General features: G+C 40.6%; 1 protein-coding gene across 1 annotated transcript in view; it reads right to left on the minus strand.

The window, feature by feature from the left end:
* Nucleotides 1-4,951: 4,951 nt before the first annotated feature.
* Nucleotides 4,952-23,183, minus strand: part of pawr (PRKC, apoptosis, WT1, regulator) — a gene marked incomplete at its 5' end in the record, with an annotated part of 50,959 nt that continues 32,727 nt past the window's right edge. The window contains 4 exons of the mRNA XM_083906898.1: nt 4,952-5,826; nt 7,229-7,333; nt 8,529-8,634; nt 11,559-11,593. Of these exons, the coding sequence (XP_083763024.1) occupies nt 5,740-5,826; nt 7,229-7,333; nt 8,529-8,634; nt 11,559-11,593 (333 nt within the window). The 3' untranslated portion in view covers nt 4,952-5,739. The remainder of the gene's footprint in view (nt 5,827-7,228; nt 7,334-8,528; nt 8,635-11,558; nt 11,594-23,183) is intronic.

Consider the following 23,183-nt stretch of genomic DNA (forward strand, 5'->3'; position numbering starts at 1 on the left):
TTCTTCTGCTCAGCAAGCTAAAACCACCTGTGAGCTCCCTCTCTCTCTCTCTCTCTCTCTCTCTATAGCCCACACAGCTGTGGGCGGCGATGGCTGATGGATGAATGGAAGGACAAAGAGGACGGAGGACGCGGCCACATTTAGTGGCTGACAGCCATTTTTCAGAGTAAGTGCAGATGACAGATGGATGATTAGTATACGTGTCTGTGTAAACCATCTGCACCGAGTCCATTCAGCGCTCTGTTTACATACTGTCGGGGCGGAACAGAGACGCAAAACTTTGGCGTCTGCACAGCAGGGGAAGGAAATGCTGCTTCTGTACGTTCTGTAAAATATGCTTCACGGGGCTTTTTGGTTCATTTCCAAAGCACACAAATATTGAGGAAAAACCCCCAATTTAAGACCTCTTAAATACCACGTCGACGTGTGTCAGTAAATGTCCTAGTACAGTCAATCTTCACAACCACGAATAGAAAGTCTTTGACAGCTTCTTCTTTTTTAGACGATGATGATGATGATGGAGGGTCAGACTGGTGCTATTCATATTTATAATTGGCCCAAAAAAAAGTGTTTTTGAATACTACATTAAAGTTTGGCATATTGATGAAAAATTTTTTTTTGGGATTTTGGATCTATCTTTTATTATCAACATATGCTGTAACCTTCTTATCCTTCTGTGGTGACCCAGACTTTTGCGCCACCTAGTGTTTACATGAGTGAACTCACTCCGAACACTTACTTTTGATGGAAACACAAATAAACGCACATTTTTCTTTTACGGTATCGACAGAATTTGGGTCAAAACTTTTTAATGGAAACCTTTAACAACAAATGTTAATTAAATCAAATTAAGTTAGTCTAGCGGTTAGGATTCCTGGTTTTCAACCAGGCGGCCCGGGTTCAACTCCCGGTATGAGAACTTCAAGTTTTAGGACAGCCAATGGCCAAGCGTAAGGGAAACAGCTTGTGTAACCAGAGGGTTGCCTGTTTGAGTCCCCACCAGCTCAAGAAAGGGCTGCGAAACCCCTTAGAAAAGTACCCTGCTCTGGTTTAGGTCTGGGTAGTTTAAATGCAAAGGAACTTCTTAAACCGTGACACTGGATTCCAGGCACCGTTTATCCGTTAGCTCTGTTAGCTGCATTAGCTCGTTTAGCGCAGCTAGCGTGCCTACAGCCGAACTGGAGCGGTCTGTTTAATAAACGAAAAAGAGCAGCGCTAACAAATAACCAAGCGTACCTGTGTAACTGCGTATGTGTTTTTTACGTTTGACGGCGCTAGTCAATCTCCAATATTTAGCCAAATGACCCGAGTTACACACTGCAGCTTTAACTACCTCTTTTACAGGGCCATGATTTCAGGTTTTTCCAAGGGCATTTCCACACTTATTCCTGACCCTGGTCTGGTCTGCAAACACCAGAGAGATTATTTTTATTTATGTTATTTATGTCTCTGACAGATCGCTTTATGATGCTGGCGTGTGAGCGTGTGAGTGTGTGTGTGTGTGTCCATCCCAGGGGAAAAGCTCAGAATGAGACTGAGCTCAGGGCTGAACATGCACCTCTGCCTCTCCCCTGCTGACTCGCTAGTGTTGATGAGGAGGAGGAGGAGGAGGAGGAGGAGGAGGAGGAGATGCTCACTCACACACCACCCAAACAAGAGTTGTTGTTTTAGCAAAGCCGTCCCAAGACAGCAAGCAAAAAAATCACGCTAAACTCAACAACGGGGGGAACTCGCATCCAGACAGCGACGGGGACAAGATCTCCGCGTGAGGCCAGCAACGCTGTCATGGTAACAGTGCTGCGCAGAGTGACCTTCAGAGGTTGCCGATGCTCTCTCTCTCCCCCCCCCCCCCCCAGTGCTGCCTCACATTCTGCTCTGGCACTGGACTTTGTGAGTCATCGACAACATTCAAATTCACATGCTCCCGTGCTCTCCGGAGGACCAGGGGTGTGTGTGGGCTCATTAAAAGGGATGAGGCCGGAAAACGACGGAAATAACAACAACGAGGAGAGCGTTTTCTTTTTCTGATCTCGTCAACAAACAAAAACAAGCGTAAACGAGAGGTTATGATAACGTGACGTGGAGGAAGAGGCCCGTTACGTAACGGCAAACCGACGGCTTCCGTCTGGAGGATTTGGTGCAGGATTCCCACGCTCACCTGCGTCTCCTATCTTTACCGGGGGTTTTTTTCCACCAGGAGAGCTTCAGTCTCTGAGGATCACTGAGCGAACACAATAAGCCTGGGAAGAAAAGTGTGCTTCTCTCTCTGTGTGTGGGTCACACTGGTGGTGACGGAGCTGCCGGCTGGGAACACTGCCACCAACTGGAGGAGAGCGGGAAGCGAGGCGTGCGGTGGAGGGAGGTTTCCAGGGAGGGAGGGAGGAGCGTGGAAACAGATTTCTCACAGAGTGTGTGAGAGTGAGAGAGAGAGAGGAAAGTGCAGCGAAGCACGTCGTCAACGACTCTTGTTTTAGACAAAGCGCGATGTGTGTTGCTCGAAATCCTCTTCACACCTTTGCAGTGTCACAAAATTGGAAAATATCAAGTCACCTGTGGAACAGACGGGGCTGCGAAAACACAACTGACTGCACTTTACGGACAACTGAAAGCTCAGAAAGGGTAAAAGTGATGCCACGGTGGAGCCGTTTCTAGCGGACAGGTGGGTTAGCTTTGTGCCGTTGCGATCTTTTGAGACTTTTTTGTTGTTTTTCGGTATCCAAAAGTATCCAAAGGAAAGTTATCTTCATCGAAAAAATGTACCCCAAATCCATGAATCCGTGAAGAAAAGGGTCGTGGACTTTTCAAAATTCAAAATGTAGGGTTTCTTACTGTACTTAGCATTTATTGGTGAAGTTGGAAATTAGCGTTGTGCTATATCCGCGCATATAAAGTTTATGTCCATTAATATGAATTGTGCCATCCAAATGAACTTTAATTCAATAAAATTTCATTAAAGTTTGTCCATCGTGGGCTACTGTAAATACACGGTGGTCACAATGGCGCCCCCTGTAGACCTGGGGTAAGGAAACAACTCATACAATCCGGTCATTGGACACTTAAACTTGACATAAGGAACTTTAAAACAATAACTTGTCAATAAACATGTCCTTACAAGTTTAAAGAGTGTTTTTAAGGCTTGAGACTTGAGTGTCAGGCTCTATTTTTATATGTAGAAATGCTGCCCTCTACTGGTATTTACTGTTTAGTCATCATTTTGCTCTGACTGGACGTTTGACCTGTGTGTTTGTGTTTATATCCTCCAGCCAACAGCAGCAAAAAAATCAGGGTTTCGCAGGCTAAGCTAATGGCCAACATGGTACCTCAGAAATGCTAGTTCTGTAAAGCTAAACAACAACAAAAGTCGATCAAAAATCAAGCACTGGCAAGATCTAAAGAAGGAAAAGGCTTCTTTCACATTTAGACAGGTTAGCATAAGTAGCTTGATGCTAAAGTATCCGCATTTTTACAACCAACATAGCATTCCTGCGTTAGCATGGATTGCATCGCATGTAGCATACAAACTGAGAACTACTGCTAATAACTGTAGGTTCAGATTCTGTTCCTAGACCTAAATAAGGAGGATAAAGCAATAGCTTATTAGCTGTTAGCTACTAGCTAGCTAATTAGCTAATGAGTCATTTGAAACACTGAGAGAAGCCTATTTTTACATGTTGTAATTTAGTCTGCCTTAAAACATCTGAACGAGCTGAAGCAAAAGAGTCAGAGGGCAAAGAAATGACACGAGAACGGAGAGCGAAGAGCAGAATATGAGGTTTGTAGTGTCGTCTTTTTTTAGGCTAAAAGCTCGTGAGGACGCAGGAGCAGACAGGAGTCAGTCTGATGAAAATGGGTCACGGTGATGAGGGAAAACGCTCAGATTGCTGATAAACGTCACAGCTGCTGCTTTTCACTTTCTTTAAATGGGTTCTAAAGAGAAGAAAGTCTTTAAATCTTTTAAAACCTGGTCAATATTATAGAGATTATTACAGATTTTAACTGTTATTTAGAGTTTCACAACATTTCAGTTTGATAATAATCAGCGTTGGTCGTCCTCTGCTCGTGAGTTAAATGGCGCCATTTAGTAAATGTCAAACCTCTGGACCGTCATTAGTTGACGTGAGCAGTTAGCGTCCGTCTGTCCGTGTCCCGCTGACTTTTAAAATGCAAAAAATGTGTCAAAAATTGAAGATATTTTACTCTATTTTCCTAAAGTGACAAGAAATGTTTCCATAGCGCCGATACGCTTGTGCTATCGACGATTCTTCCGTCCTATCGGGGATTTAACGCTGGGGAAGTTCTGTGGAAAGAGAGAGAGAGGAGGTTTTTAATGTTTGTGTCGCAGCCGTCGAGGCGGGTGATTGGCATGTTGAGTCATCGTGTGTGTGTGTGCGTGTGCGTGTGTGTGTGAGTCCCGTCACGTTGCATTACCGACTCAGTGGCATCATCACATCAAATTAGCCGTAATGAACACAAGCGAGTCGACTGAGGAGAGAGATAATCAAACTTTTATTAAATGACTTCATCTTCTGTACAGGCATAATGTGGTGGGAAAGAGTGTGTGCGTGTGTGTGTGTGTGTGTGTGTGTGTGTGATGGTCTAAAACCTAAAGATTATTCTCCGCAGCCCCTCACTTGAATCATCTAAACAAATAGAAAAATCACCTTCTACCAGTAAAACCTGTTTCCCTTGAGTTAAACAAAATAATAATAATATGTTCCTTCAGTTCATCATAAGGAAATGTCGCTCGTGTCGTCGCGGGTCAAATAACTCAACCTTTGTAAACAAAAACAAAAAATTATATGATCGAGGGCTGCAGCCTCAGACGTAATAGAACAGAAGCTAACGTTAAAAAATGCGTAGAAATCCGCGTTTATTTTGAAATCCCGTGAAATATCGTTATTATCTTGACGTCCATTTGAAGATTTGAGGTTAAGATTGATATTTTTCTTTTAAAGGTCCAGTGTGTAAGAAACAGTGACACCTAATGGTGACTCAGCAGATTGCAACAAACGGAAGACGCTTTAACGCCGACCGCCTCCGGTTTCTCCAGTGTGTAAAGAAACTACGGTGGCCTGTGTGAGCCAGAAACGACTTCGTTCTTCTTAAGTTTGCATCGTAAGCTGCTCTAAAAAAAAAAAAAAACTTCGTAGAAAGTCAGGCTCTTGTCTAGAGAACGTAAAAAATGACTTAAAGCGATTATACTTTTGTACAAACATACCGGAGATGAGACGATACGACGTTAAGTAACGTCACTGTATCAGTTGTCGAACGTGAAAAAGTGCAAACAAATGGTAGTGTAGTGATTTTCTGCTCATAAACACCCCCAAAATGTTACACACTGGACCTTTAAAAGGGCTTTTATTTTGAAAATACACAGTTCAAATCAGTGGGTGACACTGTGAAGTAATGAGGAAGTTAAACGTAGTTAATCTGTGTGATTGTTGTCGTGGAAATGTCAACATTTTACCCTTTAATTTCTTATAAAAGCCTCTAAAATAAAACTTTTTAAAAGATTGTATTTGTGCCTTATCAGAAAAAAAAACCATAACAATGAGCTGGATTTAAATTGGCCGACAGTATATACAAGACATTTACATTAAATATTTATACGATGACAGGAGAGCGTCAGGTTTTACAGTTTTAAACATGTAAAAATAACAATAATAATAATAATAAAAAATAAGGCCGTGGTGGATAAACGAGAGCCGAGGCAGGAAGTTTGTGCCGTGTGCAGCGTCTCTACCTGGTCAGCTGACCCACCACCTTCAGCAGAGTCTTGTTCTCCTGTTTCAGCTGCTCGTTCTCGTCCTCGATGTCGTCCAGGTCCTTCAAAAACCAGGGAGACGAGAGACGAGAGCGTAAAAAAACACGAAATATCACAGAAGATTTAGCTGGAAAGACAGAGTTAGCCACTGAAGCTGATGACGCAGGTGGTGGAGACCAAAAACAGAGCAAAAACAGATCAAATATTGGGTCTTAGATTTGCAAACCTAAAGTTTATGAGTTAATATGAGTTTTTTAACATAATGTATTAGTATTTATGTTTGTTTGCTGTAATATACAGTTTTATTTCACAGAATAAATAGTTCAGAAAAACACATTTGCTGTTCAATTTGTATTATTTTAGTTATTATATTTACAGTTCAGGCTCAAATTTAGTTGTTTTTTTAAAATAATTTTTATATCACTTTGTTATATGGAAATATTTATAATATTTTGAAAAATGCACATATAAAAATGGTATGTGAAAACTTTTACTTCAAAATATCTACATTAAAACTGCTTAACTTTTGGAATTCTTGGTCTAAAAAATCTAAAAAAAAACACTTTATAAACATAATATAAATAATATATACCTATATATTCATACATCTATATCGTAAATTGATATATTATATAATTGAAACTGACAAAACCAATAACAAATGACTATTAATTCAAAGTCGAATACAAGAAAAAACAGCCACGGTTCTCAAACTGTGGTGTGTGTACCACTAGCGGTCCGTGAGCTCCCCCTAGTGGTACTCCAGGGGAATTATGACCAGAGTGTTGAGAAAATGAAACAAATAACATCTTCATCTAACGTCTCTATACCAGTGTGTGACGTATAGAAAGTTGGTCACAGATGATATTTCTTGTCCACCTTCAGCTAAAAAAAATCAACTTTTTTTGAACAAACCTGTGAAATGAAGTCGTTTTTCTAAACAAAGGCTGAAGGGAAAATCATCGCGGACTCCTGAAAACACGCCGACCTGCTGATAACGTCTGAAAAACCGAACACGACGATGTTAAAATTCCCTGTGATCGTGATAATTGGTGGGCGTTTTGATGCTTTTCTAGGAGGGAAAACAAAACTCTCACTCTCTCCGTTTTCTTATCGATCTCGTTGTTTTCTCTGCTTCATTCTCTTCAGACCCTCGGACACAGACGACAGACGACCGAGGCTGAAGTGTTTGTGAAGAAGTGAGTGAAAAAACTCTCTCCATTCTCTTCAGACGCACAATCATGGTCTCATCCATTTTTGGTGGATAGATCAATAAAGACATAAATGTCACCACCGTCTGCGCTGACCGACAAATGTCACCAAAGCACCGGGGAGCTTTTTTCTTTCTTTCTTCTAATTTCGGGATTAAAACGCAAGTCTCGATAGCTCGTTAGCGTGCGTTTGTTGACGTCCACGTGCTAAAATGCTAACGTCATTAAACATGAAAACGCGAGCTGAACTGACTCTGTTCAGGAGGTCGATTTCCTCCCTCAGTTTCCCGACGAGGTCGTCTTTGTCCTCGTGAGCCTTCAGCAACCGAACGTTCTCCTGACGTTCTCTGGACAGTTCCTACAAACACACGGCACAGGACACGCAGGGATTAATCACTCGTTCACCAGATTAAGACCAGGGCGACACCAGGGTCGAACAATGAACTCACGATAATAATGAAGTGGTCGTTAGAGGTCGACTGAGACCGATTTTTATAAAACAGGGCTGATAATTGATGCATTTTTGGCCCATATAATATAATCCACTGTTTTAATGTGTAATCCACCATTTTCTGTCAGAATTCTGAGATTAAAGTCAGAATTTATAAGGATTTCTGAGACTGAAGTCAGAATTCTGAGAGAATTTTGAGATTTAAGTCAAATTTCTGATATGAAGAAAGAATTCTGAAATTAAAGCCAATCAATTTCTGACATTAAATTCATAATTCTGACAAAATCCTGAAAAATTCTGACAAATTCTGTCAGAATTCTGAGGTTTAAGTAAAAAAAGTAAGTTTTTTTTTTTACGCTTTCTGAGATTGAAGTCAGAATTCTGACATCATTTTGGGATTAAAGCTGGAATTGTGACAGAATATTGACATTAAATGTATAATTCTGACTAAATCCTGAAATTGAAGTCAACATTCTGTCAGACGTCTGAGATTAAAGTCAGAATTCGGAGATTAAAGTTAGAATTTTGTAGATTTCTGAGATTTAAGTCAGAATTCTGACATCATTTTGAGATTGAAGTTGGAATTGTGACGGAATATTGAGATTAAATGTATAATTCTGACTAAATCCTGACATTTAACTCAACATTCTGACAGAATATTGAGATTGAAGTAAAAATTCTGCCTGAATTCTGAGATTAAAGTCACAAAATAGACTGTTTTTCTTTGATTTTTGTTAATAAAAATGAGAAAAGTGAACTTTGAACAGTGACATATTTACACATTTTAAAAATTCAATCCAATTTTATTTTATTTTTATTTTTAAATGAGTACTTTTTTTCTCAGGTGTTTATATAGTTGGTGAACTTTTTTTTTTGTCATAGGTTGTGCTGACAAAAAGGACATAAGTAGCCTATACATTTAAACATAGTAATGGGAAAAAGCAGACTAAACCAGAAATTATTCACATTTAAGAAGCTGAAAAGTCTGAAAACCTGGATTACTCATTGTAGGCTTATGTTTGTGAGGGGTCATATTTTCCCTGTGAGCAGCCGTGTTGTGGAGACAACAGAAGGGTCAGAGGTCAGAGGTCAGAGTTCTTACCCTCTCCAGCTCCTCCATCCTCTTCTCCAAACTGCCGTCTCTGACACGATTGTGTCGTTGTCTGCTGCTCGCACCCACGTCCTCCTCAGATCCTGGTGCTGTACAACTGCTCCACACACACACACACACACACACACACACACACACACACACACACACACACACACACATTTTTAATTCTTCTTTAAATGTATTAAAATCACAAGGAAAAACAAGGTTGAAGCGACATTTCTCTTCATTTTCCACCATTGAAATTGCTCCGCGCTCACGGCGAGGCTGTTTGAAGGCATAAATCACGGCCACATTATTAAACTTCAATGGGATGACGCATCCATCATGAAAAGAACAGGTGGGGACGTCTTCTGTGAGCTCGCCCTTTCAATTAGTCGACCATTATTAACAGCAGTCTCCCTGCTTTTGCTCCGTTAATGGAGGAAAAGGTTGCGAGCGGCTGCCAAACTTTAGAGAATGGGATTCTGATTAAGAAACAACTTGTATAACACGGCTTCAAATGAACTCTGAGAGTGAAAGTGGAAACTTTTTTTTTTAAAGTGCAGCTCGAGCAGAAGCTCATCTCCTGTGAGTCTGAGGCAGAATTTATTCCCTTCTCCAGCTTATTTCTAACAATTATTGAAATATTAGGCTTGGAATGAGTTGCAGTGAGAGCGGGAACAAACTGTTCCCGGGGAAATCAAACAGTTTCGGGGAGGCTGCGAGACTTCAGCGACTCTGAAGGAGGCTGTCAGCGTTAGTGAAAAGCTGCCGGCAAAAGACAAAAGACAGATATAACTCCTTTGTGCCGTCTGCACGCTTTTTTTTTAGCATCTGCCAGATATGACGTTCCCATTATTAGACTATTTTACAAAAGTCCTTTAACTCTGTGGCTGCAGAGGAAGTGGTGGGCAGCGCAGGGATGTTACAACACGGGGGGGAAAAGTGACGGATGTAACAAGAAAAAAAGATCCTGAGCATCTTTGGATGTTTCTATCAGGATTCAACAACCACATAGAAACATCCAGAGATGGGAGACAGTCACAAGAAAGACTCAGGTCTTAACCTTCAAGTCTCAGGTCTTAACCTTCAAGTCTCAGGTGTTAACCTTCAAGTCTCAGGCCTTCAAGTGTTAACCCTCAAGTCTCAGGTCTTCACCTTCGTGTCTCGGGTCTTAACCATCAAGTCTCAGGTCTTCAAGTGTTAACCCTCAACTCTCAGGTCTTCACCTTTAAGTCTCAGGTCTTCAAGTGTTAACCTTCAAGTCTCAGGTCTTAACCTTCAAGTCTCATGTTTTCAAGTCTCAAGTCCTAACCTTCAAGTCTCAGGCCTTCAAGACTCAGGTCTTCAAGACTCAGGTCTTAACCTACAAGACTCAGGTCTTAACCTTCAAGTCTCAGGTCTTAACCTTCAAATCTCAGGTCTTAAACTTGAAGTTTCAGGCCTTCAAGTCTCAGGTCCTAACCTTCAAGTGTCATGTCTTCAAGTCTCAAGTCCTAACCTTCAAATCTCAGGTCTTAAACTTGAAGTTTCAGGCCTTCAAGTCTCAGGTCCTAACCTTCAAGTCTCAGGTCTTAACCTTCAAGTCTCATGCCTTCAGGTCTCAAGTCCTAACCTTCAAATCTCAGGCCTTAACCTTCAAGTCTCAGGTCCTAACCTTCAAGTCTCAGGTCCTAACCTTCAAGTCTCAGGTCCTAACCTTCAAGTCTCATGTCTTCAAGTCTCAAGTCCTAACCTTCAAATCTCAGGCCTTAACCTTCAAGTCTCAGGTCCTAACCTTCAAGTCTCAGGTCCTAACCTTCAAGTCTCAGGTCCTAACCTTCAAGTCTCAGGTCCTAACCTTCAACCCTTAGGCCTTCAAGTCTCAGGCCTTCACCTTCAAGTCTCACTCCTTAATCTTCAAGTCTCAGGTCTTAACCTTAAAATTTGAGTAGTAATAACTACTCAAATTTCACATTTAAGGACCTTAAATCTTATCCTCTTAACTTTTCCTCTTACTTTACATTCACCAACTCCCATTTCAAACAAACTGTTTTTAACGTTACACACGCACTCATGAATATTTCATGTCACACAGCGAAAGCTTCACGTGCTTAAAAAGGAGAGTGGGACGATTTACACGGTTTGGGATTTAAGGAAGATTTCTGGAAACGTTTAGACATTCACGCAGCATTAAGTCACAGCGCCGACCACACACTGGATTATCTGTAATTGCTGCAGAATTTCCACTCAACCTCACAGTTTTGTTAAGTAATCATTTTAAGGTGAACGTGGGGGGGACGATGTGAACACGACGCAGGCGATTTAAGGCGGCAAATATGTTAAACTTTCTATACCGAGTCTACGTTTCTGTATTGATGCTCCCTCACACACACAGACACACACACACACACACACACCTTGACATTTACAGAACAGCAGCGGTGGACGTTGCTTTTGATCAGGCAGCAGCGATCCTTGAAACGCTCTCCTCTGCTCTGAAACTCGCCTACGCGGAGATAAAGTGCGTTTCATTTGGTCTCTAAATGTGGCTCTCAAGGCTACGCTTCCATTATCACCATGAAAACACACACACACACACCCGCACACACACACGTGTGTACAGTAAATACACACTCAGGCAGCCACTCATGCGTGCATACATTAAAAACTCGCTCTGAAAGCTTCTCTTTTACCACGTTGCCCTAACTGAAGCAGCAGTGAGGCTGAAAATCTACTCCCTGCTGTTGAAATAGACTGAGGAGTGCAGGAGCGTATAAACACTGGGGGATAATACTGAAATAAAATCAGTGCCATTTGCATGCCGAATTGACCGGAGAACATAAATAAGCCGTATAACGTCTTGACGGAAAGTGGGCGGCGCGTTTTTAATGACAGAAAAGACAAGGGAATATTAAAATGCCACATTTTTGACTGGGGTTTGGTGCACGAGTCGACACATCCAGGTCGAAGTGTTGCCGGCTGTTGTCACATACGACGACGACGACTATACGATGAAGGTCTAACCTCAGCGTCGGGGATAACACGGTGGGTTCTTACCTCTTGTGTCGGCTGCTCGTGCATTTCGGAGTATCCTGCAAAAAAAAAGAAAAGAAAAGAGAGAGAACAAGAAATGAGACGGGAAGTATAAACCTAACGGTGCTTTTGCACCCCATACGTTTTATATTCATATAGACAGAGTCGACGCAAAAAAAAAGCATGACAACATGCAAATTTGCATGTTGTCACGATCATAATGGCACCATTTCCCTAGTTCAGTGGTCAGCAACTGGCGGCCCGAGGGCCAAAACTGGCACGCTAAAATGAATATCTGGCCCTGTAGAGAAGAAGATCGTGAGGAACTCAGAGCCTTTATTCTGAAACATGAGGACCTGAGTCAATTCTTAGGGTCACGATTCGATTCAAAATCGATTCTACCGATTCAATGCATAGTGTGTTAAGGCAAATTATCGCAACAAAACAATACAGTTTGTATAAGATAATTTGATACTGTGATCAGACAAAGGCAAACATTTATTCATTCAAAACAAAAAAATAACTTAGGCTAGCTGCCTTTTTCTCCCAGAAGTAACAAAAATAAACTTTACACAAATATTTTTCAAAAATAGAAACTTAATTCTAAGCATTTTTGTACAATATTGAAGAGTTTAGATTAGAAGAATGACAAGGTGCTGCTGCTTTGGTTGCGTACATATATTTGAACTGTATTGAAGAATTCCAGTGACGTAATCTTGCAAAAAAAAAAACCTGGAAATGGTGATGATCTCAAACATCTTGTTGAGTGATTTCTTTGTTATGTGGAGCAAAGAAAGCAGAAAATATTCACACTTAAAGGTTAAGTAAGTAGTTTATAGTGCCATCTAGAGGAGAGGCTGAAATTTACAACAAAGAACTGCTCCTCTGCTCACCCCCTCCCTTCCCTGAGCGCTACGGTATCCTCAGCCGGTCAAATGTCGTCTTCAGCAGATGAGGTTCGTGATTTGTTCTCTCGCGTTTGTCCTTTCAGGCTCCCGTAGAAACATGGCGTCTCACTGCTAACAGTGGCTATGCAACTGCGGCCCGCGATCATGTTATTTTACATGACTTTTTGAAACACTACGAAAATGTTATACAACGACTAGACAATGCAGGAGCACATAATATGTATAAAAGAGTGGATTTTGGGTTATATAAACCCATAAATACTACACAGTGTCCCTTTAAGTAGCCGAAAAACCCGAAAACTTGTTTTACTTATTGAAAAAAAACAAAAAAAAACAGATTCATGGATTAATCACCAATTGTGTCACATGATGTGTAGATGTTCAGATTTCCATGATGGTACAGTAAAAAAACTTCGATTGCAAGGGAGTGATGTTTTTCTGTCGCGCCATTTTTAGCCCAAGGAAAGGTGCCAAAAGTTATTGATTGCATCTCTGTAGCTTTGTGAGTTTTTTTTTAATAAAAGTTTCCTGATTGTTGCCAAGTCTGAAAAAACAGTTTTTAAGAGTTTTTTCGTGTGTGGTGTCAATCCATCTGTTGTGTTCTTGTGCCTTGGGTTGTGGTCGATTCACCAAAGAGGGAAAAACAAAAAAACTCCATCTACAGGATAAAAGACATTCATCAGCAGCAGCGTTTATACGAAGCCTTCAGGTGTCGTCTGAACTCGTGTGGATCTCTGCTGCCGAGAGTTGATATCGAGACGATTGGAGGCGGCTTTGTTGCATTTAATGGCTCCTGTAGCCGCGAGTAATGAAAGGCAATCGTGTTTATCTTCTTTTGCCCATTATTGTACGATCTAAAAGGTTTGTTCAGATGTACAGACCTTGGGTAAAATGAGGTACGCGTCGTGACGAATACGCGTCTCCTCTTTCCTGAGGTCTTGTTCAGCGAAAGGGTCTCGGGGTTTGATTGAGGAGCCTTGGGTTCGCTACGATCCGTCAGAGCTCGGCTTCGACAAAAAAAAAGGGATGGAAGGAAAACATCCAGCGCCCGACGACTCGCGGCTACACGTCGTTCATTACCCGCAGATGGAATCCCGACCCTGGCGCAGACCCCGGATGGATTTACGGAGACTTACGAGGGCAGTAAAGAGATCAGTCAGCGGCAGCAGATCCTGGTTCGAGCAACACTTTAGAGCTTTAAGAGCAATGTGATGAATTTCCCCGTGAAACTGACATTCTGCAGGATTTGGCGTAATCCGCGGCAGCTGCACAGACCTGCACTCAGGAATCTGAAAAAAAATCAGATAGATGGTGCGAACTGAGCTCCAGGTTCACACTGTGGGTAAAACCCACTAAAGCTTTAGGAAAGCAGGGGGGAAAACTTTAACGGCAAATATTATTTCACTTTTAGAATATTAGAACCAGGCTGTTGAAAGTGGTCCATAATGAGAGCAATACATGATCCAGTGATCCAGTAAAAATATGTTATAATATCTGTGTAGGAGGATTTGCAGGACTTCCATTGACCAGATACAGTACACAAATCAAACAAAATACTCATAAATATATTTGTTTGTATATATGCATGACCGTTTCCACGGCAAGCTCCCCAGGGAGCCAGCTTCACACAGCCCTCTAACAAGGTAATTATCCGCGTCAGGTTTCCTTTTCCACTCCAGCGCGATGGTTGCTCCCGTCCTGGAGGGTTTGGACCTTCAACTCCTGGAAGTTTCACCCCCCCCACTCCCCCCTCCCTCGAGGTTCATTTCTCATGAGATTAATGTTGGCGTGCGACAGGCCGTGTGGGTGGTTTGAGGGCGTTTCAGTCCATTAACTGCAGGCCGGCTGTACGTTAAAGGGTTTTACTGGCAGAGAATTCAACGTACTGGCCATAAACTATGTGTTTTAAGTGTGTATAAGTGTTTTAATCCCTTTAAAATAAAACTGTTTTGGTTACTTATGGGCTTGGCAAGTACTCAAAGGTAAAGGGGCTGACTTTACTGTTGACTTTGGTGATGAAAAAAGACTAAAATGTTGTAAAAATCTCGCGTTTGAATTGTGTTGTGGTTCAAAATAAAATACCAAAGTCCGAACCGTCAAATGTGTCTCTTAAATCAGCAAAAACCAGTCATTTATTGACATTTATTTAGAAGCTAGCTGCTATAAAGGAGCGAAGAAGAACAAGCTAAAACGCAAGCTGCTAGGTTTTAAGAAGAAGACAGCAGCTAGTTGCTATAAAGGAGCTAATAATAATAATAATAAGAGGCAACTAGATAGCTAGCTGCTAGTTTTTAAGAAGAAGGTAGCTGCTAGTTGCTATAAAGGAGCTAATGATAATAATAATCAGACGAAGCAACTAAAAAGCTAGCTGCTAGTGTTTAAGAAGAAGGTAGCTGCTAGCTGCCAAGAATCTAGCCTTATAGTTTCTAAGAAGCTAAAATTCTAGCTGCTAGTTTTTTTAAGAGGAAGGTAGCAGCTAGTCGCTATGCTAGCCGCTATAGTGTCTAAGAAGCTATAAAAACACAAATAGCCTCTAGCTCAGAGGTCTCAAACTCTCAAATGCCATGAACTAACGATGACATTTAATAATATTTGAGGTGTGTATTTGACTGAGAAATAATTTGTTTATTTAATAATAACGTTTTTTTTTGTTTTTTTTTAATTAAGTAAATACCAACGTGTTATAGGTTAGGGGTAAAACTTAAACTTAATTCACAAAAATGGTACATGCTAAATATGACAGAGACTAATAAGGACGTTTGAAACAAGACTAAATTAAAAATTGGGTGACAAAATGAACACGAGAAGATATGTTCCTGAAGGCCACCATAGTTCCCTGATTGGCTAATTCTCACACAGTGAACATTTAGCACCTGTTTTGTTATCGTGATTCCACGAAGAGGCGTAAAGTCGCGACACCGATGAGTCGAACTGGCAGGAAACTCTGGATAAAGTGTCGTATTTGATAGATTAGTGAGTTGGTTTAGACAAATTATTTCTGTATTGATATTTTTGTCCCAGCTCAATGTAGAACCTCTCATCTGTGCTCACTAAAATACTCTAATTTTAAATACAAAACCCAGTTATTCAGGGTCAGTATTTTCCAAATAGCTAACATAATTGGAGAAACTGGAATTAAAATGACATTCATTGAAAAAAGAAAAGAAGAAAATGCTGTCGACGACCAAGGTTTCAGCTCAGTTACTGTGTCTCAGAGTGAATAGATACGGGGAGATGTGACCCAGTAATGACGGGAGAATACGGGGAAAATAAGAAAGCGCGAGGCCTTCGACAATAGAAACTATTTCTGGGTGAGATACGGTGCATACAGTTTTCAAAGCAGTCATGAAAACCTGGGTTCCTTCATGAAAAGCGTACAGTCAATACAGATCACGGTGGAGAAATAAAGCAATGCTGTCTAAATGTAAATGTGCCTTTAACCCCTTGCGTTCACAGTGGGGCATAAATGGAAGAGTCTTTGGATATAAATGACCCAGAAAACCCGTCCGAAAAGCACCAAACACCCAGAGAATTCGCCCGTTTGTCTATTCCGTCAATCACGCATGCTTCAAAAGGCCTTAGGCAAACCGTTGAGGGTCAATTGTGTGGATTGATGATTTTCTTTTTTGGGAGGTGAAAAGGTTTGAAATTTGGGTCAAAAACAACAATGTGAGGCAGGGTCACGGTGGTCAGCAGATGCTGCGAGGGCCGTGCCAGTCATCGTTTTGGACACGATGAGGAGCAAGTCAAATCGGTCACTGAATGACTCGGCAGAATGAGCCAAAAAGGAGAATTTTTCTCAGTCTACGGAAGAATAAATCGAACGTTCGGTGCGTACGAACGACAGGAAGCAGCAGAAAGTTGTAGAGGAAACGTCTCCAAAGGTCAACGCGAGACTCCGCACTGAGTTAGTCGAAGGACAAAAGACGGCAAACGATAAAACAAAAAACAAACATGAAGTCCTCGTCCCGACTGCGTGTTCTGACATTCAGAATCATTAACGACTTTGTCATTGTCGCTGTAACAATGACAAAAACGACTCATCGCATCATCAATCACAGACCAAAACATCAAACCACTCGTTTGCCCGTTTCTGAACCTTCTGGCATCAATTCAACGGGAGCGTCCCGTTTCTGGGAGAACCAACCTGGCCCGACAAGGTCAGGGTTAACTCAGGCGCGGCCACTTCACTGCACACGCAACACGAGCCTGTACGACTTTATTTATCACGCTCGAGCTGCTCTGACGGCGCCCAATAGCTCCCCTCTCCGCACAGCTCTAATGAGAGACCAATATCAACAATGAAACCAATGCTTTATCGTGAAATGTCAGACGAGTGCGAGTTTCTGTGTGTTTTGGCGCTTTTCCACGAGACAGCTCCAGCTCTACTCGACTTAGAATCAGTTCATTAAAAAGATTAGTTCGGCACTTCCTGCATGACCGGAGCGCAGACACACCGTCTGACACAGTTACCGTACTGAAATATGACTGAAGAGGTCGTGATTCGGCTCACGGTCACCGGATTTTCGGGAGTGATGCCGCTACATACACCAGACTCCTTTGTTAAATATAGACATTTCCTTTGCTAAACGTAGGCACAGATAGTGCTCGTAATTTGGTGGCAGCTGTCCGGTGACTTCCATTTGGGCACCTACTAAAAATGCTAACCTTTAATTGTGATTAATCTAGATTAATGAAAATTTGAGATTAATTACTTATAATATAATAGTAATATTGAGATTTCAAACATTTCCTTTGCTTAAATGTTAACTCGTAAAAACGAGCAGTTTCTTGAAAACTAGCTGCTACCATTTTAGCATCCTCTTCTTCTTAGCTTGTTTACAGCAGCTAGTAAAAACTAACAGTTTCTTGAAAAATAGCAGCTAACGTTTTAACTTCTTCCTAATAGTAATAATATAAGCTTCTTCATAGCAGCTAGCTTCTAAGCAATGAGTTGCTATCGTCATAGAGACCAGCAGCTAGTAAAAACGAGCAGTTTCTTTGAAACTAGCAGCTAGCTTCTTAAAAACTAGCAGTTACCGTTTTAGCGTCCTCTTCTTTTTAGTAGTAATAATCTTAGCTTGTTTATAGCAGCTAGCTTCTAAGCAACTAGCTACTACCTTCATAGAGACCAGCAGCTAGTAAAAACTAACAGTTTCTTGAAAAATAGCAGCTAACATTTTAACTTCTTCTTAATAGTAATAATATAAGCTTCTTCATAGCAGCTAGCTTCTAAGCAATGAGCTCCTATCTTCATAGAGACCAGCAGCTAGTAAAAACCGGCAGTTTCTTTGAAACTAGCAGCTAGCTTCTTCTTAAAAACTAGCAGCTACCGTTTTAGCGTCCTCTTCTTCTTAATAGTAATAATCTTAGCTTGTTTATAGCAGCTAGCTTCTAAGCAACTAGCTGCTACCTTCATAGAGACCAGCAGCTAGTAAAAACTAACAGTTTCTTGAAAAATAGCAGCTAATGTTTAGCTTCTTCTTCTTAATAGTAATAATATAAGCTTCTTCATAGCAGCTAGCTTCTAAGCAATGAGCTCCTATCTTCGTAGAGACCAGCAGCTAGTAAAAACTAACAGTTTCTTGAAAAATTGCAGCTAATGTTTAGCTTCTTCTTCTTAATAGTAATAATATAAGCTTCTTCATAGCAGCTAGCTTCTAAGCAATGAGTTGCTATCGTCATAGAGACCAGCAGCTAGTAAAAACGAGCAGTTTCTTTGAAACTAGCAGCTAGCGTCTTCTTAAAAACTAGCAGCTACCGTTTTAGCGTCCTCTTCTTTTTAATAGTAATAATCTTAGCTATTTTATAGCAGCTAGCTTCTAAGCAACTAGCTGCTACCTTCATAGAGACCAGCAGCTAGTAAAAACTAACAGTTTCTTGAAAAATAGCAGCTAACGTTTTAGCCTCTTCTTCTTAATACTAATAATCTTAGCTTCTTCATAGCAGCTAGCTTCTAAGCAATGAGCTCCTATCTTCATAGAGACCAGCAGCTAGTAAAAACCAGCAGTTTCTTTGAAACTAGCAGCTAGCTTATTCTTAAAAACTAGCAGCTACCGTTTTAGCGTCCACTTCTTCTTAATAGTAATAATCTTAGCTTGTTTATAGCAGCTAGCTTCTAAGCAACTAGGTGCTTACTTTATAGAGACCAGCAGCTAGCTTCTAAGCAACTAGCTGCTAACCTCATAGAGACCAGCACCTAGTAAAAACTAACAGTTTCTTGAAAAATAGCAGCTAACGTTTTAGCTTCTTCTTCTTAATAGTAATAATATAAGCTTCTTCATAGCAGCTAGCTTCTAAGCAATGAGCTCCTATCTTCGTAGAGACCAGCAGCTAGTAAAAACCGGCAGTTTCTTTGAAACTAGCAGCTAGCTTATTCTTAAAAACTAGCAGCTACCGTTTTAGCGTCCTCTTCTTCTTAATAGAAATAATCTTAGCTTGTTTATAGCAGCGAGCTTCTAAGCAACTAGCTGCTAACTTCATAGAGACCAGCAGCTAGAAAAAACTTAGAGTTTCTTGAAAAATAGCAGCTAACGTTTTAGCTACTTTTTCTTAATAGTAATAATATACGCTTATTCAAAGCAGCTAGCTTCTAAGCAATGAGCTGCTATCTTCGTAGAGACCAGCAGCTAGTAAAAACCAGCAGTTTCTCTGAAACTAGCAGCTAGCTTATTCTTAAAAACTAGCAGCTACCGTTTTAGCATCCTCTTCTCGAAATTTTAGAGTTCTCTAAAGCATGCTATGGTAAAACTACATCTTCTGACTTTCAGCGCTAGGCGTAGAAAAAGGTAGAGCAGACAAAGGCTTCGAGTGAGCGCATCTCGGCCGCGATCGTCAATTTTCAATCGTTGAAAACACGGCTTAGGCTAGTTGTTGAGCGTCTTTTCAAAAGGCTTATTCTCCGAGTCGAGTCGAGAACTCCATCACAGAGTGCTGCCCACGCGTAATTATAAGCTACACATTTTGTTGGGTTCTTCGTACCTGTTGAACTGTCCACACAGAATTTTTTCTCTTTTAATTAAGATGCCAAACTCCGCGTAGCTGCAGGCGCAGGGAGAAATATGTCAAAATGCCAACGTAGAATGTAAATGGGCGGCTGGAGATGGGAGTGAGACAAACCTGCATGAATTTATCTTAACCTCTGGCTCTTTTCTGGGACTTAAATGCATCTACTGTGTGTGTTTAGTCGGAGATAGCGTCCGTGCGCAGGCCTCACATTCATCATCATATCCTCTCTGGCCTCAGAGGAGTTCTGCCGTCCTGTATAAAAAGCACCACACTTATTTTTTTTTATGTCTGCATAAGTGTTAGCGAAACAAAACGACCTTTATTATCATTCATAATCTGGCAGTCATGCATCACCTGCACTGGAAACAAACCCAGATGTTCTCCTTTAATGCAATAATTATAATGTATTTGCTGGTTTCCACCGCTGCCAAAGACAAAAATATTCATGCATGCAACTCACAGAGGTTTGCGTGCAATTAAATGCATTGTTCCTGCTTACTGAGCATTTCCCTGTTTCCCCCCCCCCGCAGATTGAAAGGTGCAAATTAAATATGCAAATCAGCCTCGGTTAAAAAGTTCTCAGATGCAGAACGTCGGCAGATTTCTGCTGCGGTGGCGACGCCGCCACGCCACATTAAAAGCAGATGATTGCGAGGAATGTTCCATATACGTTTTCTGGCAGCGGGGAACTCTGCAACAGGTTTCCACGTCGGACTCCGACGAGCTCGAATAAACCAGGACCACATGTACGACTGAAACAGATCCACGCGCGTCCCGGGCTGTCGCACACGCCGTGATACATGTGTGCGCTCGCAGACGCACACCGAGAGCATACATCAAACTATTTTACATCCCGGGCCTCCACGTGAAAGACGTGGAAAAATGACAGCATTTTTTAAAACATCTGAGAAAAAGCTTTATTTCACCCCCCAAAAAAAGTCCTCTCTGGAGTTTCCATTATGTCTTTGTGGTGAACACAGCAGAAATATAAGCAAATGCACTGTGAGCCAATAAGCAACTAGCTCCCTTAAAACTATGAGAGGCCTCAGAGTCAACATGACCTGGGGGCCGGTGAACTTCTAGTCTGGTTTCAGAGGAGGTCGACAGTCCAACAGTTTGGGAGAAAATGAACTGTTTATAGTGATAATCCATCATGATGTGACAATACTAACTGTTTAGGATGATATTGCACGCCATTTTCAAAGTAAAAGTGTTTGTTTCAAAATGTAATTCTCAACAAAATAAGCCATTTATGAGGCAAAATGAGCAAAATCAGTAAATAACAAAAACAGACCGTAATTAAAACCTGAGACAATCTTATATATATATAACGAAATGCTGAATGTAATAATGTGATAAATATAACCTTTAGTCATATTTTTAAAAAATATTGTTCACTGCTGGTTAGCTTCTTATAAACTAAATCAACTAGGTTCTTTGCAACTAGCAGCTGCCTTCTTAAAAACTAGCAGCTAGCTTTTTCTTTTAAGTTCTTATTAGTAGTAATAATATAAGCTTTGTTTCTATCAGCTAGCATCTAAGAAACTAGCTGCAACTGTTTAAGCTTCTTCTTCTTACTAGTAATAATCTTAGCTTGTTTTCTAGCAGCTAGCTTCTAAGCATCTAGCTGCTATCTTCATAGAGACCAGCAGCTAGTAAAAACTAGCAGTTTCTTTGAAACCAGCAGCTAGCTTCTTCTTAAAAACTAGCAGCTACAGTTTTATCTTCTTCTTCTTCTTAATAATATAAGCTTGTTTATAGCCGCTAGCTTCTAAGCAACTAGCTTATATATTCATAGAGATGTGAATTTCTTCTTAAAAACTAGCAGCTAGCTTTTTCTAAGCTAGCTTCTGCTTCTTAAAAAACTAGAAGCTTCCGTTTTAGCTTCTTCTTAAAAGTGACAATATAATAAGTTCTTATTAGTAGTAATAATATAAACTTTGTTTCTATCAGCTAGCATCTAAAAACTAGCTGCAACTGTTTAAGCTTCTTCTTCTTAATAGTAATAATCTTAGCTTGTTTATAGCAGCTAGCGTCTAAGCAACTAGCTGCTATCTCCACAGAGTTTTCTGTATCAAAAACGCTGACACTCGAATAAAATTAGCTTTTTTTTTAGCGACTCTCTCTCTGAACGCCATCGTGTTTGTTTACGCGTAAACAACTTGACGTGAAATAATCACATTCTTTTGATTTTGCAGCTTTTTCCTGCGGAGCAAACATCGCAGCAGGTGCCGTCACACTCATCCTGTTAGTGTTTGTGCACATTGACTTGACACACAGACACAGACACAGACACAGACACAGACACACACACACACACACACACACACACACACACACACACACACACACACACACACACACACACACACACACACACACACACACACACACACACACACACACACACACACACACACACACTCACACACACACACACACACACACACACACACACACACACACACACACACACACACACACACACGCTGCATACTGAGGACCAGCATTTCCACCAGCAGACCAACATTTTTGGTCCAAAATTTGACAAAAACGTCATTCTATACTATGTCGTCCAAAATTTGAAAAAAAAAAATTACCCAAAATGTTTGGTCCAAAATTTGAAAAAAAAAATTGGTCCAAAATTTGAAAAAAAAAATAAAAAACACCAACTCCATGTCCTCACTCCGTAAAAATTACCTCACTTTGTTGGTTTAAAACCCCCACTGGTCCTCAGTATGCTGCAAGTACAAGAACACACACACATGCAGAACAGACGAGTCGATCTGTGTGTAACACGCGGACATTTATTCATATTTATTTGATTTCACTCAATTTCATATCAGCCGCGTTATTTTATTACTTTCTTTGTTCTTCACAGAAAATGAAAAACAGAGCATGGGGTTTCAGACGTGGTTCCACAGCTGGACGCTTTTCATTATTCTCCTTGTTCTCAGTTTGTTATTCAAAAATCATTGTGTGTGTGTGTGTGTGTGTGTGTGTGCACTAACGTCTAACGATTATGAACTTATGAACCAAATTAACACACAAATTCAGAGGGAGTCGATTTTACTTGACTGCATCATAAATACGTTTATATTGTTAACCGTTTATCATTCCGTGTGAAATCAAACACTTTTATTGTGAAATTTTGTGAAATATCGTCATAAATATGATTATTTATTAGAGTCGACTACTTTATATTCATTTTCCTAGTGTTATTTTAACAAAATATAAGTTAAATTTAACACAAATCCTAATTGCACCTTTGTTCTAATCAGAACTGGTGTTTAAAAGACACGTATTTATGTTTTTATTTAAACCGTTTAAAGTTTCATGTTTCCTGGAACTGCAACTGCTGATTCTGATCATTATCAGGGATCATTTTTGGCATTTTTTAAATTTATTTCATGAGTTCCAACAGTGATTATAAAGTATTTAAACAAATTTCAAAGATAATTTAATTGTCTGGGAAACATTATTTCACCAATTTTGTACTGGAAATATTTCATTTATGCTCAAATATGAGGATTCAGACTTTTTTTTTGGGGGGGGGGGGGCATTTTTAACAAGTTTTACAGCATTTATTCTTCAACTCTTTTACTATTACTGTAAATAATGAGTGCAAATATGAACATATACGCACAGTGGCCAAAAGGAGGCGCCATATCTCTCTCTGTGTGTGAGTGATTGATTATTTCCCATCAATGACCAGATATCACTTTTTACTAGA

Source organism: Microchirus variegatus (assembly GCF_963457635.1).
Source record: "Microchirus variegatus genome assembly, chromosome: 20".
Lineage (NCBI taxonomy): Eukaryota > Metazoa > Chordata > Actinopteri > Pleuronectiformes > Soleidae > Microchirus > Microchirus variegatus.